Source organism: Anguilla rostrata, chromosome 14 (assembly GCF_018555375.3).
Source record: "Anguilla rostrata isolate EN2019 chromosome 14, ASM1855537v3, whole genome shotgun sequence".
Taxonomy (NCBI): domain Eukaryota; kingdom Metazoa; phylum Chordata; class Actinopteri; order Anguilliformes; family Anguillidae; genus Anguilla; species Anguilla rostrata.
Genome location: NC_057946.1, coordinates 4,092,501 through 4,107,500, shown reverse-complemented (window position 1 = coordinate 4,107,500; position 15,000 = coordinate 4,092,501). Strand labels below are relative to the sequence as shown.

Sequence of the window (15,000 nt, the reverse complement as noted above, 5' to 3'; positions counted from 1 at the left end):
GCTAGCCGCTACTGCTGCACGGGTCAGCGAGTTGGGCCGTTCTGAAGTGCCCACAAGGGGTATCCCCGAAACCGTGCGGTCCCCGCAGCGGCAGCAGCAGCAGCAGCAGCACTGCATGCTTATGCGCCCGCATTCTGGCTCCGCCTCATAACTGCGCTTAAGCTGCCAGGAGAGGCTCATTCCCCCCCCCGTCCCCCGTTCCAGCCCGGCCCAGCCCTGGCACTGTGACGAATGGGGGGGGGATCAATCAACATGTGCCAAGTGCTAAAAGTGCCTTTAAAAGTGACTGAGCAGAGTACAGTGGTGCGCTGGGCCGGGGCCTCAGCAGGGGGAAGAGGGCAGGGGACGCCGCAGGGCAAGCAGTCAAGGGCAGCTCCGTATCTGCAGAGATGATCAGACCTACAGCGGCCGAGCCGACACACGGCTGTTCTCCCTACACAGCACACAAGTCTGACTCTTGCAGTTCTGGCCCCACATGGTGACGATCTTCAGTGATCAAAAGCAATCTGAGCATTCAAAGGCTCAAGGACGCACCTCTCTCTGGTACTCTCCTCTTCCAACCTCCATACTAAAAAAAAAATTGTTCAGACTATCTTGTTTCCCTTATTGGCTATGTAAGCTTTTATCTACATGTTGTTCAATGACTGCGACTGACCTGAGTTGCTTGTTTAAGTTGCTCTGAAAGCGTCAGCTAAATACCATATGTAATGTATATGCAACAATAGAGGACGTTAAAAATCAGAGCTCACTTTCCAAATGGACGCAATGATCATATATAAATGGGGGCACCTTCGCCCAGAGAGGTTTTCTGACCCTCGCTTTAATTGGAAGGTAAAAAATCTGCGATAAAAAATCTTCAGCCAATTAGGCTCTTTTAGATGCTTTTAAAAAAAAAAAAAATTTTTGAGAGGAAGGTCTTTCTCTAAATGCGTTTCATTCACACAAGAGCATATTAATCAAAAAAGCAAAGTTCCTTCTGATCTTAAGTCTTGACCACAGCGCTCTCCTCCCTTTTCCGCGAAAGAGCTTTCAGCCCCCCTGCTCGCTCCCCGTGTTATTTTTATTATTATTGCTAAGTTCGGTGGCGGCCATGTTTATAAGGCTGTGTGGGGAGAGATTGCCCGGGTCCATTACTCAACGCTGGGGACAGCCCGCAATGCAGTCAGATTAAATACGGCCGGGACAGGGGCGCAGACTTACCCTCCGGACATCAGCGGGAACCTTCAACGCCAAAAAGACTCTCACTGTCCATCATCTACATCGAACCTCAGCCAAATATTTATTTCAAATTTCTTTGAAGTCTTTGGACAGGGGTAAAATTTCTGCAGAAAACCCGTATGATACATATTGCATATTCTCACCCCACGTGAGGACGATCCTGTGGTTGCGTGTTTTTGGTTTTTGTCAGTGACATGTTTAGGTGAACATTTATAGGGATTTGTTGGACGCTTTTCACCTGTCAGTGACCTGGAGTACACACCTGCCTCTGTTTACTGGGAATGTGTGGAAGTGTAACCAGTTTCTGTTATAATGTGTATAAAAGTACGGAGTGCGGGGTTTTTTTGCGTGTAAAATATAACGCGCGAGCCGTGCGTCCCTGACAGGAAGTTGTCAGTGACGGAGAGCTCGCCGCACGGCGTGGCGAACCTCCCCGGGTTTCGCCAGCTGCAGCTGACACGGGTGCGGCGCGGAGGGGGGGTGTGGGGGGGGATTTATTTGGGCTGCGGGCGGACGCACGCGGGCGGCCTGGGAGACCCATTCCTCTCGCCCAATCGCGCGTGTGCGTTCGCCGGGCGGCCCGGGATCGATGTCGCCACGACAACATTTCCATCTTTCCCGCATCATCGGCCCAATTTGTGCCAGCGCCCGCTGCAGCTGGTGCCGCCCCAAACCCAGCCAGACCTCGCCGCGTGTACCAGAGAGCAGGTGTGCGGCGTGGGGCGGGGGGGGGGACATGATTGCCATCCCGCTACGTGATGAAAGTTTGTACACACAGACCCCCCCCCCCCCCGATCCCCCCGCCCAGCCCCCCTCCTGAAAACACCCTCCCTGTTCTTGTTCTGTCGCCGCAGCTCTGCGCTCGTTCACGGGGAGTGACAGAGTGCGCACGTGCACGCTCGGGTAAGCGCCAGACGGGCCTGCCGCCGCGCGTTCTCTGTCGCATCGCCGTGCTTCGAGCACGTCGCGGCTTCAGAGCGGCTTCCAGGCGCCGAGCGCACGGCGCTTCGCCTCCAGGGCCTCGTTCCATTACGGCGCTTCCAAGCGGCTTCACAGAGCGCCTTCCCAAGGCTTTGCCGAGAGGGAGGCCGACCGCTCCGCCCGTCGCCATGGAGAATGATGCAGGGCAACTGAGAAGAATCCGTAACCACGACAACTCTGCCTCCCAGAGACAGAACCAAAGAACGGAATTTTCAGGACTCTGGCAGAGAATGGAAAGAGAGAGAGAGCGAAAGAGAGAATGATAGAGAGAGAGGGAGAAAGAGAGAGAGCAAAAGAGAGAATGTGCGGAGTAGCATAGCTTGTTTAATTCATCGAAAGCAGCTTCACAGAGAGTTGCAGAGTTAAACTTTTATGAAAAGTGGCCTAAAGTCCTGATGTAACGAGGGGGAAAGAAGAAAGGGGGGAGAGAGAGAGAGAGAGAGTGAGAGAGAGAGAGAGAGAGAGAGAGAGAGTGATGAGAGAGAGGGGGAGGGGGAGAGAGGGAGAGAGAGAGAGAGAGAGGAGAGAGAGAGGGGGAGAGAGAGAGAGGGAGAGAGGGGGAGAGAGAGAGAGAGAGACAGGGAGAGAGGGAGAGATAAGGAAAGAGAGAGAGAGATAGTGAGAGACTGGGAGAGAGGGAAGGAGAGAGAGGGGTAAGGAAAGGCAGTGAGCTCGGAGTTTCCCGTTTCAGCGGGTGTGGTCGGCATGAGCCGGATTGGTCACGGTTAAGGAACCCCACGCAGGGCGAAAGTGGCCATCGGGGATTTCCACTGGCGGGACAGAGAGCGGTTCGGCTCATCTCCGGGTCCGAGAATGCTGGTGGCTGCGGTGGTGGCGGTGACGTTTCCGGCACTTTCCGGCAAGCAGGATTCAGTCTGCCGGCGCTGGGAATTCATCTATCTGAGTAATTCTGCGCAGATGCCTTCATAACTCCTCCTCCTCCTCTGAGGAGAAGGGGAAAAAGAGGCAACAACAGACGGCATGCTGGGAAAGTGGCAGCGCCATCTGGCCCGCTGAAGCTCCCTGGCCCCGCGCGGCCCGCATCCCGCCGCCGCCGAGCCGCCACAGAGCCGCCGCCGGGCCCATTAGGCGCGACCGAGCCCAGGCGTCTCCGCCCATCGTCCCGTTGGCACGGCGATTAGGGGCCCGGCGGAGCTGCGGTGGGGGGTGGGGGGTGGTTGGGGGGGGGAACTCGGGTTTTAATCACTTGCAGTAATTAGTTTCTCCAAAACTGTATCATTAGCTATCTGCCTCCGCCCCGCCACCTCCTCTCAGTGAGCGAGCCCTCAGAGAGAGACGACAAAAAAAACCCTGAAAAAACGTCCAAAATCACGGAGGACCCAGGAGCCGCGTCCCCGTCCAAAAACATTACAAGGTTGTCCCGCTAGAGCCCGATCCATCACCGTGACCCCCCGCCCCTCACACCCCCCCCCCCCACCCCCCCAACCGTACCCTTCTCTGCAACGCAATCATTTTTTCCCCCCTCTCTGGTGTGACATTGATTCATAATCGCACCCTGCTCCAAGGGCCGAGCCCTGCCAGAGTTCCGCAAGTGTCTCAGTTTGGCCCGCTCTGAACTCAGGAGTAAAGGGAGGGTGGGGAGTGGGGGGGGGGGGGGGGGTTGGATGGTTGTAGTTAAAACTTGCCAGATGTAGTTGCTCTTCAGCTTAAAAAAAAGGGAGGTGCAGGGTGTTCAGAGGTCAAAGGTTGAAGTTACTCCCAAAACCTTTTTCGGCCAACATCATAGATATGACTAACATTTCCCTGGGCTTTCGTTTCAGAAGGCTTACATTTCACAGAGCAATTAAAATTATGTACAAGGCTCCGGTTAGATATTCTCCAGAATGATTATTCGTATGTATTATTAATAGTATTAATATTGATTAGTTCTTTGGTTAGTTCAAAGAGTGACATTTCTACCTTTTTAAAATCTACAGGGTGAAAAAAGGAGTTTAACAGTGACTATGCTGCTGCTCCAGCCCTGTGGGAATCAGAATGCTCTGTCTAACACAGTCTGAGAAACACACTGAGAGAGAGGGAGTGAGGGAGGGAGGGAGAGAGAGGGAGAGGGTGAGAGAAAGGAAGGGAGAAAGGGAGATATGGAGGGGAGAGATAGAGATGGGGGAGAGGGAGAGAGAGAGGAAGGGAGAAAGTGAGAGATGGAGGGGAGAGATAGAGATGGGGTAGAGGGAGTTAGGTAGGGAGGGTAGAGAGAGGGAGAGAGTGAGGGAGAAAGAGAGAGAGGAAGGGAGGGAGCGCACTGTCAGGCCAGTTGTGCTCCTCCATGTGGAAAGGTGAGATGCAGAAAAGTGTGAGAGGACTCACCAGGGACAGGGGGAAGAGAGAGGGAGGAGGAGGAGAGGGGGTGATAGACTGAAAAAAGAAACAAAGAAAGGAGGGTGCTAGAAGAAAGAAGAATCAGAAAAAAGTCAGGAGAGCGGAGAGGAGTGATAGAATGAGAAACGAAGGTAAGCGGAGAGAGTGAGTGAGAGAGGAACACACACACACACACACACACACACACACAGACGCACACACGGAGACACACACACACGCACACACACTTTCTCTGAACATTTTGAACCCAGTCATACATAGCAGGGACAGCTATTGTAGACAGCGCAGAACAGACAGCGTGGAACAGTACAGAAGAGACAAGAGAGAGAGCGAAACAGGAAGTGCAGAACTGACTGTTCAGAACCGAACAGGGGCAGCACTGACAGGCCTGAGCACTGACAGAGCCATCAGCCCGGCGCACTTCCAGTCCCCGGCAGCACGGCGGGGAAGCGCGTTTTACAGAAGCATTCGAGCAAAGAGTCTCCCCAAAACACGAAAGATCCGTGACATGAAAGCACGAGAGCGCTTTCGGCGTTCAGAAGGACCCCGGAGCAGGAAGGAGCCCGTCTCCACGGCTACGGTCTGTACGCGGGGGAGGGGAGGGGATGAAAGCAGGTGAGCTAGCTGTACCTGGCCTGCAGACTGACGCTTTTACGCGGTCGTGTGTGTGTGTGTGTCTGTGTGTGTGTGCGCTCACTGTGCGGGAGCTGTCTGTTCCTCTTCCCTACGAGCCGCAAACACACAAAGGGAGAGAAAAAAATAGAGAAGGAAATCTTCTGCTTGGGATGGGAAGGAGGAAGAACAGGTGAACGTGAAAGTGGGAGAGAGAAAAAAGGTGAAAGAGAGAGAGAGAGACAAAGCGGGGAAAGAGAGAAAGGAGAATGAGAGAGAGGGGGAGCGAAAAAGAGATAAAGAGATGCAATTGCTTTTTTAAACAGGCAAAAATCTGACACAAAAAAAAAAGACACAATGCAAAACGAGACTTGGAAAATCCTGTTCTGCTCGATATCTCCAAACCCACACTACCAGCACTCACAGAGAGCCCTGCGATCGGAGCACTGGAAACGTGATTAAAAGGGGGAATATGAAATATCTGATTCCATGCATTTTTAATAAAGTTGTGTTGGGAGTGGCTGGGGCGGAGGCAAAGGACCCTAATTGCTCAGGGAAAGCGTGCGCGGGGCTCGGAGCCGCTGTCCAGGGTGCTGAAGCCTGAGTTTTTGGACGCGGCAGGAAAGCTGTGGAGGGATTCAGCACCCCGGACAGCGCCCCATCGATCGCTGCCCAGCGCACATCACCACAGCTCTGGCAAATTGCTATTGAGAAGTGACCTGTAATGCAATTACTGCCCGATCCCAGCCCCGCGCGGCTATCAATTATTAAAAGCCTCTCGGACTGCTCCCTCCCTCCCTCCCTCCCTTCATTCTGGCTGCTCCCTCCCTCCCTCCATTCTGGCTGCTCCCTCTCTCACACCCTCCATTCTGCCTGCTCCCTCCCTCCCTCCCTCTCTCTCTCTCCCTCCCTCCCTCCATTCTGTCTGTTCCCTACCTCCCTCCCTCCTTTTCTCCCTCTCCCTCCTTCCTTCTCTCCCTCCATCCGTCTCTCCCTCCCTCCCTCCATTCTGTCTGTTCCTCCTCTCCCTCCCTTTCCCTTCTCCTTTCCTCTCTCCCTCACTTCTTCCCTCCCTCCATTCTGTCTGTTCCCTACCTCCCTCCCTCCTTTTCTCCCTCTCCCTCTCTCCCTCCCTCCTCTTCCCCCTCCCTCCCTTTCTGCCTGCTCCTCCCTCCTCCCCTCTCCTCTCCCTCCCTCTCTCTCTCCCTCTCTCCCTCTCTCTCTCCCTTCCTCCTGCTCCTGTATCTGTCCTCCTCCCCGCTGGGCTGGCTACCAAGCTGTTGCTCCAGCGCTACGAACAGGATTACCTTAAATAAAAATAAATAAAAAAGAAATAAAAATAAAAACTCTCACCCCTGCTCAGTTAAAGGTTAAAAAAAGAGGAGCGTGTCTCCTGGGCGAGACGTCGGGAGCGCGGGGGGCGCGGGGGGGTTAGGGGGGGCGTAGTCGTGCAGGCCGGCGCCGCGGCGGCGCGTGGCGCTAACCTGAGAGCGCTAACCCGTGAGAGCGCGCGCGGATCTGTGGCCACGCCGCGGCCGAGCCGCTGACAGCTACATTAATCAGCGGCGGACGCTGGGCGGCCCCTGGCCTTGGGCGAGCGCTGCAGCTAGCGCCGCCGCTAGCGCCGAGGAGCCGGCCCGCGGTTGCTCGGTAACAGCGGCCGTGTTGATATTCCGTTCCCGGCGGCGGCGGCTGCTGCTTCGCTGCCGTGACGACCCGAACCCTCCCATGATTCCCTGCTTCGCAGCGTGGCCCCCCCGTCCGTCCGGAGATGCTGGGCCCGCCCGGGACGGGCACCGCGTGCCCCTCTACCCCTCTCCCCCTCTGCCCCGCGCCCCTCTCCCCCGCGACCTCCGCAGGAATCGGTCAGCGCCATTGCCCGTGGCAGGTGAGTTATCGAGAAGCCGCGAAAGTGGGTCGCTCTGTCGACCGATGGCAGGGATTTTTTCTATCATTCTTTCCTGGGCCGGTGCGTCTTCTTAGAGGCCAGGGCGGCATGAACACACCGTCCTGTACGTCCTCAGGATGGGCTGGAACACGGAGACCCCTTGTGTGGGCTCACTCTCCATCCCACCATCCCTCCATCCCCTTTTCTCTCATTTGTTTCTTTCCTTCCTCGCTACCTGATGTCTTCTGTCCCTCCCGTGCGCTGAGTGTGCATGGTTAGGTTAAAAATGTATAATTTTTCACACGTCTGTACTGTAGAGGCAGCATGAAATTATTTTGGCAGTGCTCTCTGTGTTTAAATGTATGGGTGCTCATTTCTGTGCATCTGTATTTGAGTCTGTGAACGCTCAAAGGCAAAGTAAAAGGTGTGCATGTGTTGTGGACTATAGTGTGTGTATGTATGCGCGTGTGCACGTGCGCGTGTGTGTATGTGTGTGTGTGCGCGCGCGTGCTTGGTGTGTGTGTCTGTGTGATACGCTGGAAAATGTGTGCCTCTGAACCCTGTGCAGTGTTGTATTGCGTGGCTCGGTATCATTAGACGATGGCACCCGTTTGTCTGCTGTCCCAGCCCAATATCCCCCCCAACCCACCCCCGCCCCCATTCTCCCCCCCTCCACCTGCACTCACACCAGCCCATAGAATCAACACCCGCCCCTCCTTTATTTCCCCTTTTAGGCCCGCCTCTCTGGATGGGGACGTGGGCAGTTGGGTGAGCCTCCTGGCACAGAGCCGCTCCCCCTGACTCACCCCCCCCCCCCGTCCCCGCACCCCCACCCGCGCCCCCCCACCCCCCCGCTCCCCTCCTGTGCTGCTAAACAGGCGGCGTGCCAGAATCAATAACCCGCTCGGATGCATCAAACTGCAGCGAGAGCCGGAGCCCGCCGGAGTCATAATTAATATTGTGTATGGAGATCGGCACGGAGCGGCACGCCATGGGGCAGGACAGAGCAGCATAGAGCGGCGTGGAGCAGCAGGGAGCGGTACGGCATGGCGCAGTACAGAGCGGCTCGGAGCGGTACAGAGCAGCATAGAGCGGGGTGGAGTAACAGGGAGCGGCAGGGAGTGACAGGGAGTAGCAGGGAGCAGCAGGGAGCTGCAGGGAGGGACAGGGAACAGCAGGGAACGGCAGGAAGTGACAGGGAGCAGCAGGGGGAATCAGAGAGTGACAGGAAGTGGCAGGGAGTGGCAGGAAGTCTGATTGGTGTTTAAGAGCTGCAGGCTCTTCACTGTCAGGGCTCTGTCAGTTCATCTCAAAATCATCCTTTAATGTCTTAAAACACCTACTTTAGAAAACAGATTCACAATGACTGGATTCATATTTTCACTGAATATATTATGTCACAGTTCTGACATTGTTCCTAGACTGTGATATACAGTTACGTCATACTTCAGACAGATTTGTGCAGACTTTTATGGTGGGTCGTTAAAGCCAGGCCAATATATTTTCTATATATTAATTATAAAGAGCCAATTTGTGGTCCAGGGGAAAGCGTGATTGGCTGGAGGCAGCGTGAGCTCAAACCGCGCTTACGGTGTTTTTTTGTGACGGATTTATAAACCTTTCTACGCGCCGTCGGAAAAGTTCTCGCGGAGAACGCTCGCCACAAGGCCCCCTGATGCAGTCGTTGCTCCGGCAACCGCCTGAGCGCGCCGCGGCGGACATCGAACAAAGAGGAAGACGAAGATAAAGAATCAATCAGATGAAGGTCTGAACTAAGGGGAGCAGACAGAACAGAAAGAGCCCCCCGGGGGATGCTGGGAAAAGGCCGGCTCAGTGGGGCGTGGCACGCCGATCGATCGCACCGAAAGACTCTGAAGTGGGCGGCTGGTAATCAGAGGGGGTGGGGCATTTTCTAGGACCTCCCACTTTTTTGGGGGGTGTTCTAGGAGCTCCCACTTTTTTTGGAGGGTGTTCTAGGACCTCCCATTTTTGGGGGGGGTTTTCTAAGGACCTCCCACTTTTTTGGAGAGTGTTCTAAGACCTCACACTTTTGTTGGGGGGTGTTCTAGGACCTCCCACTTGTTTTTGGTACACATGGTTAATGTCCCGTAAATATCCAGCTGTAGAAGTGAACGCCATGTAAACCTGCTGGCAGTGTAAGTCTGCTGAATACCTAAAACCTGAATGTAACGTAACGGCAACACTCGAGTTGTACGCCTCAGAGCCTGCAGAGCAACGCATGAACCTCAGCCTGACATGCCGTCTCTCGACCCTCGTGGCCTATTCGCGAGACCTCATCATCGACAGATGAAGGACGGGGAGAGATAGAGAGATAGAGAGAGAGAGAGAGAGAGAGAGAGAGAGAGAGAGCCGTCTGAAGGGAAGATTCAGGGACGTTTGTGCACTGAACCACTGAACAGGGGGGGAGTTAGATGCTCTTGATTTAACGTTAAAAAAAAAAAACATCAAGACATTCAGTGGAGCGGAAAGAGACTTTCTGAAAATGGTTCTGAAAAAATAAACTGCGAAAAAGAAAAAAAAGAAAAGAAAACTTGTGAAAGAGGGTGCAGATACTCCGCCAGAGAAAAAAGAGATGGCTTTTCTTATCTCTCTCTCTCTTCCTTCTTCATCAGTTATGAAGTAATTTCCTCTGTTTTGCTTTTTTGGTATCGCCTCTCTGAACGCTGTCCTGACATCAGAGAGATTCTGCGCTGAAAGGGATTCTTTCCTCATTACGATCCCACCTGGAGGATTACACCTGTTTAAAGGTGCGCTCGTTACTATCCCGCGCCCCGCAGACGCCTTCCCTTTCATTTGGGCTGATTGTACCTGAGCCCCATTAGTCCGGCACGGAGGACGTGCTCTTAAAACCGCGTTAAACGCGCGCCGCCGTTGCGCGTTAGCTTCATTTAAAGCCATCTGGAATGGCGAGAGAACTGTTAGCATTGGCTAGGGCTGGGTTCTTACGCATCAAAAGCTGCGCAGAATTCAAGTGTAATAACGGCATTCACTGCTTATGCGATAATACAGAAGCCAAGATACACTTAGATATTAATCAACTTATGGTTGGATACAAAAAACAAAAAAAAACTTCCCAAAATGCAGTATTCTGTCAAGTTGCCTAGATCCCACTACTTGGCCTTACTAGAGAGAGGAATTACAGGTACAGGAATTAAGAAGAAGCCCCATGCGGCTCTTTTCATTGACATTACCCTTCTGCATTTTTAATCAAAGATCCATGGCTCATAGCTTCCTCTGGATACTATTGGCCGTTCGTTTGGCTGCTCTCGGCCAATCAGAACATCTCTGCGCGCTTATGTCGTAATCAGTTATGGGGAATTACATGCTGGTCTTCAGCCTGGCCGCCACCATCACAGGCAAAAGGGAATCCTGGGTAGGGAAATGAACCCGAGCAGCACACGGGCGTGAGCGTGTGGGGAGGGACGGGCCGTGGGGAGGGAGGGGCCGTGAGGAGGGAGGGGCCGTGAACACCAAACACACACGGCTCGTGTGACTCCTGGGGCAATACGGATACATACAGGGCATGGAGGGGGGAGGGGGGGCACTCTTTAGCCCTTTGAAGAATGGGTTTTTTGGAATGTTTTCTCAGTGTTCTAGAACTCCACTGCTTTCAGTCACCAGTGGTGACTGTTACATCAGCATCAGAATGTTCCGAACACATTTATGATGTCACACCTTAAAAGGTTAAACATGCTTTCAGGCATACATGCCATGTCAACACAGCCCCCCCCCCCTCCCCCTTAACACCCCCACCCAGATACACAAACACACATGTACACACATAGTCACACGTATACACAGAGACTATTTATAGGGCAGTCTTGCTGTTTCTCCCTGCTGGGTTCAGTGTCCGTTACTGGCAGATAGCTGAGCAGTGCTGAGGAGGAGAGAGAGGAAGTGTGTGTGTGTGTGTGTGTGTGTATGTGTGTGTGTGTGTGTGTGTGTACAGTATGCGCGTGTGCGTGCGTGTATGTGTGTATGTTTGTTTGTGCGTGCCTGTGTGCGTGTGTGAGTGAGTGCATGTGTGTGTGCACACGCGTGTGTGTGTGTTCCTTGTAACGTACCCCTGGCAAGGTCTTCTGCTCGTGGAGTGCGCTCTGAGCTTTCAGTGCCGATTCCCTCGCACAGTAGGTGAGAAACGCACAGCCTGAGAGAGAGAGAGAGGGAGGGAGGGAGGGAGGAGGGAGACAGGGAGGGAGGGAGAGCGAGAGAGATCAGGTTAGTATTAGACTCTGAACACACACTCCGGCTCGGTTTGTGCTGTTTCATCGTGTAGAAACATTTGGAGTTTGTTCAGAGTGTGCCTGTTTTTGTGTTTCTGAGGAGCAGCAGGTCTGGGCGCTTTTCTGCTGCACCGGATCGGAAAGCAACACGTTAGAAACAAGCGTCTCAGGCCCCGTTATGAATCACACATGCACTCCACCTGACTTAGGAAGGAGGGAACAGAGAAAGAGAGAGAGATAGAGAGAGAGAGAGCGAGTCAGATGGACACAAAACCACAGACACTCACTCGTGCTGAAGTGGAGTTTTAAATGGATATGTGAACGGAGTCAAATGCAGAGAACTCAAATGCAGGGTCTCTTGGCGGTAGTGGGTGCTGCAGCAGTACCTCTAACCTCATTTCCTCATTTTGGCCGACTTTGGGAACTGTGGAGTGTGGAAGGGGGGTTGGCTGGGATAGTGATTAAGGGCCCCGAAGAGACATTTGGGGAGAACCATCTTCCTGAAAGGGTCCCCCTGGTACCGCAGTCCCATACTGGATCACCTGGGTATGTCCTTTACAACTGACCCAGTTGTGTTTGGACTTACGTCTGTTTGGACCTCTGTGTGTGTGTGTTAGGACTTCTGTTTGTGCATGAGTGCGTGTGTGTATGTGTGCATGTGTGTGTGTACGTACGTGTGTGTGTGTGTGTGTTAGGGCTTGAATTTGTCTTAGGATGCATATTTATGCTAATACTTGTATATACGTCTTTGTGTCAGGGCTGATGTTTATGGTAAATGGTGGACTCGGGTTTGTATTGTAACTGATGCATGATGGGCCTTTTTGAGTGAGAGTATACGGGCTCAGCGGGACTCTGGGCTTATCGCCCATCAAAGCTGCTCCCTACACGCTGTGCTTTATGTTCTCACTGCGTGGATTAAGACCGCTTTGCTGCTTCCTGTCTGTCTTCCTCCACTTCCTTCCTGCCGATACGCGGTTCTGGTATAATAACCTGCTGGCAGGACCGGGGGGGGGGGGGGGGCGAGCGGGAGTGGTGACGATTCTAGGGGCCCACAGCTTGAAAATAACTGAACAAATAATTCAATTTGTTTTATTAAAAAAAGGGGAGCCCAGAGCGGTATTCTTTCAAGGGGCCCCAGAATTCCTAGCTACACCCCTGCCTGCTATGACTCAACAGGCCTCGATCTCTCCGTTATAATGCTAACCTGTCCACAGCCCCACAAAGCCACTGTGGTCCTGGCCCATCTGGCCCATCTAATAATACAAATAAAAGAGCATTTTATTTATAGAGCGCCCTTCTAAAACCCGACGTGATGCGCATCGAATCAAGCAAACGGCAAACGAGTGAAAAAATCAATCAAAGTAATTAAAAGTTGGCAGAGTCAGACCCACAGTACAGAGCTTAGCTTTCCGTTTGAGCCTTCAGAACAGCCAGAGCCTCTTCCAGTATATCTAGCGCCCTCTATCTGTGAGCGAACCCACTGCAGTCAGGTGCGTAGGTTCTGAAGTGGCACGGTTGTCCCCCGGGCAGTGTGGTTTGTGTGTTTGGGTCTGGGACCCAGGGTTACCCCACCTCACCCTGAGCTGGGCTCATGTCCCAGGACCTCCCAGGAGTCTTAGCAGCAGAATGTAACACACTGAGCGCTGAAGGGGGGTACTGTCTGGGACCCCCGGTTTCAGCGTCAGGCCCGGCCCGAAAACCTATGGGCGGGTTTGAGGTGAGTCACATGACCTCAGTGTTCCGCAGCGGACACACGCCTCAGGAGCCCTTGAGAGTGCAGCTGCCACGGGTGGAACCACGTTTTTCTGGACCTCTGAGGTACACCAGGCCTTTCCATAGGCAGGGGTGGACAGTCCAGGGGTTATAAAGTAAAAGTCCTGAAATGTGTTTCTCCCACCCATGAACCTCAGCCAGCTGATTTCACTAATTAGTTCTATCTCCTGGCCGAAGAGTTGTGCTTATTAGCAAATCCAGGTAAGTGGAACAAAATACTGAAGAGGACTTTTACTGTCTGAATCTGGGATGTTCCAGCTCTAATATGCTCAATACGAGGACATTAAATTATCATAACTGTTGAACGCCGTTGCCCCAAGCTGCTGGAATGAGCCGGAATGACTAATACTCAGAGGCGTCCACCGAACCCTATTAGTTAGATGTGCTGGAGCTCAGCCCTGAGGCCTGTGTAAATCTATACCAGAAAAAAGTCCCAGATCTCTGAGTTTCTCCTGTGCTGGAAACACGTCCCCTTGACCTCTGACCCTAGGGCTGGAGCGGGGTGCGGGTACGAGGGCCTGGGTTTAGAGGCGCAGGTGCACTGCCCAGGACCAAGGGGTACCCTCCGGCTCCACGGCTGGGCTGTCCATGATTCTACAGCACCTTATTCTATCATTGACTATGAGCATGTCCTTGTGTATTTTGGGTAGCTTTGCTGGTCCTTGTGTATTTTGGGTAGCTTTGCTGGTCCTTGTGTAGGGGGGGTAGCTTTGCTGGTCCTTGTGTATTTTGGGTAGCTTTGCTGGTCCTTGTGTAGGGGGGGTAGCTTTGCTGGTCCTTGTGTATTTTGGGTAGCTTTGCTGGTCCTTGTGTATTTTGGGTAGTTTTGCCGGTCCTTGTGTAGGGGGGTAGCTTTGCCGGTCCTTGTGTAAGGGGGTAGTTTTGCCGGTCCTTGTGTAGGGGGCAGCTTTGCCGGTCCTTGTGTAGCGGGGGCAGCTTTGCCGGTCCTTGTGTAGGGGGTAGCTTTGCCGGTCCTTGTGTAAGGGGGCAGCTTTGCGGTCCTTGTGTAGTTGGGGTAGCTTTGCCGGTCCTTGTGTAGTTGGGGCAGCTTTGCCGGTCCTTGTGTAGGGGTAGCTTTGCCGGTCCTGTGTAGCGGGGTAGTTTGCCGGTCCTTGTGTAGGGGGGCAGCTTTGCCGGTCCTTGTGTAGCCGGGGTAGCTTTGCGGTCCTGGTGTAGGGGGGCAGTTTTGCCGGTCCTTGTGTAGGGGGGCAGCTTTGCGGTCCTTGTGTAGGGGGGTAGCTTTGCGGTCCTTGTGTAGGGGGGCAGCTTTGCCGGTCCTTGTGTAGGGGGGCAGCTTTGCCGGTCCTTGTGTAGCGGGGTAGCTTTGCGGTCCTTGTGTAGCGGGGTAGCTTTGCCGGTCCTTGTGTAGGGGGGGCAGCTTTGCCGGTCCTTGTGTAGCGGGGTAGTTTTGCGGTCCTTGTGTAGCCGGGGTACTTTGCCGGTCCTTGTGTAGGGGGGGGTAGCTTTGCCGGTCCTTGTGTAGGGGGTAGCTTTGCCGGTCCTTGTGTAGGGGGGGGTAGCTTTGCCGGTCCTTGTGTAGGGGGGTAGCTTTGCCGGTCCTTGTGTAACGGGGTAGCTTTGCCGGTCCTTGTGTAGCGGGGCAGCTTTGCCGGTCCTTGTGTAGGGGGGGGTAGCTTTGCCGGTCCTTGTGTAGCGGGGGTAGCTTTGCGGTCCTTGTGTAGGGGGGTAGCTTTGCCGGTCCTTGTGTAGGGGGGCAGCTTTGCCGGTCCTTGTGTAGGGGGGTAGCTTTGCCGGTCCTTGTGTAGGGGGGGGGTAGCTTTGCCGGTCCTTGTGTAGCCGGGTAGCTTTGCCGGTCCTTGTGTAGGGGGTAGCTTTGCCGGTCCTTGTGTAGGGGGGTAGCTTTGCCGGTCCTTGTGTAGGGGGGTAGCTTTGCCGGTCCTTGTGTAGGGGGCAGCTTTGCCGGTCCTTGTGTAGGGGGGGTAGCTT

At 53.9% G+C, this 15,000-nt stretch overlaps 1 protein-coding gene across 9 annotated transcripts in view; it reads right to left on the bottom strand.

Annotated features, from left to right (window-relative positions):
• The window catches only part of celf4 (CUGBP, Elav-like family member 4), a 116,002-nt gene that overhangs the window by 69,165 nt on the left and 31,837 nt on the right, over window positions 1-15,000 (bottom strand). For all 9 annotated transcript variants that reach the window (XM_064308026.1, XM_064308028.1, XM_064308022.1 and 6 more), the window contains exon 2: window positions 11,122-11,204. In XM_064308026.1, the coding sequence (XP_064164096.1) occupies window positions 11,122-11,204 (83 nt within the window). The remainder of the gene's footprint in view (window positions 1-11,121; window positions 11,205-15,000) is intronic.